Source organism: Coffea arabica, chromosome 2c (genome assembly GCF_036785885.1).
Source record: "Coffea arabica cultivar ET-39 chromosome 2c, Coffea Arabica ET-39 HiFi, whole genome shotgun sequence".
In the NCBI taxonomy this organism is placed as follows: Eukaryota; Viridiplantae; Streptophyta; class Magnoliopsida; order Gentianales; family Rubiaceae; genus Coffea; species Coffea arabica.
In genome coordinates this window covers 1,138,205-1,142,077 of record NC_092312.1, presented here as the reverse complement: position 1 = coordinate 1,142,077, position 3,873 = coordinate 1,138,205, and the positions used below count along the sequence as shown (strand labels likewise).

The 3,873-nt window shown below is 37.6% G+C and overlaps 1 protein-coding gene across 4 annotated transcripts; it reads left to right on the top strand.

Moving 5' to 3' along the window:
• The first annotated feature begins 353 nt into the window (after positions 1–353).
• On the top strand, positions 354–3,805 carry LOC113724865 (RNA-binding protein 2-like). 4 transcript variants are annotated; one of them, XM_027247739.2, is made up of 7 exons: positions 354–655; positions 1,242–1,366; positions 1,469–1,706; positions 1,787–1,848; positions 1,948–2,029; positions 3,151–3,287; positions 3,402–3,805. In XM_027247739.2, exons 1-6 carry the CDS (start codon positions 562–564, stop codon positions 3,270–3,272), a joined length of 723 nt encoding a protein of 240 aa, XP_027103540.1. In that variant the 5' UTR covers positions 354–561; the 3' UTR covers positions 3,273–3,287; positions 3,402–3,805. The 4 variants fall into 4 exon arrangements, with proteins under 4 accessions (XP_027103540.1, XP_027103541.1, XP_027103542.1 ...); XM_027247740.2 differs by having other exon boundaries at positions 356–655; positions 1,245–1,366; XM_027247741.2 differs by having other exon boundaries at positions 357–655; positions 3,169–3,287.
• The last annotated feature ends 68 nt before the right edge of the window (positions 3,806–3,873 follow it).

Genomic DNA, 3,873 nt, shown 5'->3' with positions numbered 1-3,873 from the left:
CTTATATTTAACAATATAAAAATAAACATATCGAAATTATTTCAAATTATTAATTTATCTCAACTCTTAAAAAATGATTTACATTCCATTAATTTAAATAATATTTACATCCTGTTACTCTTAAAAAATTAAATACAAATCACAATAATATTACTATATCTATTTATAAATATATTAATCCAATATATTGTTCCTCTATTTATTATTCCAACCCTACTATCATATAAAACACTCTAAATATTAATTATTAAATAAACTTTACATTACTCTTAAACCGTCAATAATGGGCACCCGCGAAACTCGCGGGGCACAATGCCTAGTACTTATATTAAGAACCCAAGGGTAATCTCGTTAATCTGCGCTCTTTAACAGGGACAAAAGAAGGAGAGGGAGAATGCAAAAAAGAGGAAATAGTGCAGGTGCGTGGCGCGGCCGGGGCTAGTTTTAACAGTAACACAAACACAAGCGCTCGCTCGAGAGATTGTTAGGTGCACGCTTGGGTTTTCCTGTTTACTTCGATCAAAATAATTAGAAAAGAAAAAAAATTAAGGGCGGAATTCAATGGCCGAAGCGTATTGGAGGTACAGCGACATCCGGCAGCAGGCCCCGGCGACTCTTCAGTTGCCGGTCGCGAAACGTCCTCGTTCTGATTACGGTATTAATAATATATTCCACCGTTTGTTTCCAATTTTACCTGTTTTCGTCGATTTTTTCTCTAAGCTAGGGTTTTGGGGATTGTTTTGTTTGGGTATTACTTGCAGAATCACTGTGTTTTGCAAAAGCAGTAAAACCAAAAAAGAAAAAAAAAAGCGATCTTTGATTTCTTCCGAGTGAATGCAAAAGATGGCTCTTGAAAATTTGGGTAAAGTAGATTTAGCCAATTGTGTAGATTATTTTTAAGAGTAGATGATTGTGTTGACCCCCATCAAAACTAATTTATCTCACTTTAGGGGATGAGAAAAGAGAAATAAGAGATGCCGCAGGTTGTGTTTGGACGAAAATTCCTTTTTTGCTATTTTTATTACAATCATTACTGTTGTTGTGGCCGGCTTAATTTTGGTAAAGTTAGGAATTATGAGGACATGGGAAAACAGGGCATCCAGAGTTGATGTTTTTTTTCTTATATAAATTTTTATTTTACATGAATGGCATACAGTCATTATGCCATACTTCAAATTGGCTACTAAACTAACCATGTTTGGACCTCTATGATTGAGTTTGATGTGTTCTTTTTTATGTAGCAGATGTGCCTAGTGGCCATGAATTGTCGAACTACTATGCTCACGAAGATGAAAGGGTATCACACCGTGTCATCAGAGATACTGACCCTATTGGAGCATCTTATGACCGTTACCTACGTAGCTCGGTATTTTTTGGCATTAGGTTTTACTCTTCAAATTTAGATCGCCAGGTTAGGTGAATTTCACCTATTTGTGCTTGTGTCTGACACACTTTTGCTATTCAACAGCAATTGTCATCTTACTCTGGTGGGGAGTCTGCAAGATCAATGAGTAATGGACTTGGTGGACATCCTGTTGATGATCCGCGAATTGTGGGCATGGGGGGATCTGATTTAGCTATGAGCACAAAGAGCCGGAGCATGGGTGTAGGTGGTGGAAGATCTGAACTTCCTCTTCCTCCTGATGCTTCCAGTACGCTGTTTGTGGAGGGCTTGCCTGCCAATTGCACACGTCGAGAAGTTTCTCGTATCCTTTTGTGATTGGGATTTCAAAGCACTGCTTTCATATTTCTATTCTACTTTGGTTTCCTTCACTCTGGTATGCAGATATATTCCGCCCCTTTGTAGGCTACAAAGAAGTGAGGCTTGTAACCAAAGATTCGAGGCATGTAAGTATAGACACTAATTTATACCTCTTCCTGAATCCATAAAGGCTTTTGTATAAGTATTTTTATGCTGCTACGCTGAATTTCCATGAACTGTTGCAGCCTGGAGGTGAGCCGTTGGTCCTTTGTTTTGTTGATTTTGCAAGTCCAGCTTATGCAGCTACTGCAATGGATGCATTACAAGGTAAGATTGAGAAATACAATGTTATACTTGTTACACCATTTCCCCATGAAAAGAATAGTGAACAGGTAAAGAATTATGGGCTTAATTATGAACTTGTGCTTAATCATGGAAGATTGAAAGAAACACTATTGCTCACAAGATCTTGGAAGATTGAAAAGAACCACTATTGTTGTTAATACCATCTGTTTTTATCAGCTCCACTAATATTATCACAACATCTCCACTATTGTTACCAACGCAAGCCCAATTTTATCTGTTGGACTAATATTATCATGACTTTTCCTTTTTGAGCCATAAATTTGCATCTATTATATTAGGAGATGTTGCTAAGACAATGATCAATTCCAAAGGGTGCCCATTTTTGTATTTGGTACCCAGTAAATGGTAGCACCATATTTTGCGTGTCTGGATTCACTCAGACATGTATGACTGTACTGATGACAATGGAGTTTAAAATCAACTAGCAAGTCTGACCAGGTTACCGGTTTTAGTTATAGTTGGCATTTTAAGTTGTGTTTCTATTGACAATTTAAGAGTGAGAAAGGAAGCAGAAGGCGTGAATTCAGGATCTGAGATCATGAATCTAACAGCTAGTGCCACCAAGCCTGATGTTGGATGCAGTCTCTTGTACTAGTCTGTTCTGAACCAAAACTTATATCTCCAGATAGGGTTGATTCAGAAATGGTGCAGCTTAGTTTTCATTTTTACACTTCTGACTTCACGCTGTGCCATTTCATGTTCTTCATTCCGGGAAATTCACATTGAGATCAAATATGACAGGTATTGGTGAGATTATTCATCTTTAGAATCCAGGAAATTATCTATGCATAATGATCGAAATTGTTGATTGGTGATAATATAAAGTCAATAGCTCTTTTAGCAAAAGAATAAAATTTTTTGGCCGCATTTAAGATATCTTTTTTCCTTGGGCACATACAGATTAGTGGAACTCTATCTGCTGGACTTGCATAGTGTGCTGAAAGTTGGTAAATAGCATAAATGGACATTATTATACGAGTGTGTTTATGTGTTTCCAATGCAGCAATAATTCAACTATGAAAATGAGTTGATATCCCACAGTTGTAATAACAAAAAAAACCTTGGGATGACACGTAAAATAGACAAACTTAATCTTGCAGGTTATAAATTCGACGAGCATGACCGTGATTCTGTGCGTCTAAGGCTGCAATTTGCTCGCTACCCTGGTGCAAGGTCGGGTGGCGGGCATCGTGGAAAACGCTGAATTATGCAGCTACAGGTGATACGTGATACACTCGATGCGCTTGAACCCTTAATGTTTATGGCCACTATGTTTTGTTAGATATAGTGGTCATCAAAGCACACTAAATAATGGAACAACGCTTGTATGTAGGACCTACCACGAGAGATGATACGATGCCTTGGACTTTTGCGAATTACATCGTTTTCCAAATGGACGCTTTCCCTAGGTCCAGCTTGAATTGGGTGGGTTGCCGTATTTGAGTGGTGGCTGCTGATGTCTTAAGAGCGTGTTAGTGTTTTCTATTGCTGTTGTTTTTCGTCTCAAAATCTGGTATCTATTCTGAAGTTGGAGGGCATGCGGGATAATGTTATAGGTCATGGCAGATGATCCTTATCCTTTTGGCCTTCAAAATATAGGAGACTCTTATACAAGTTAATGTAAAACTAAGTGCGATTTATTTAGTTTACTATTGTGCCATATGATGGTTTTTAAGCTTGTTTACTGAATCTGTGCTTGATGAGCACTATAGCTATTTCACCCTTTTCCTTCTTTTATTCTTTTTTTTTTTAAATTACGATGACGCAACAGACTATTCATTTTCTGCCCTAGTTCTTTGGTTCAC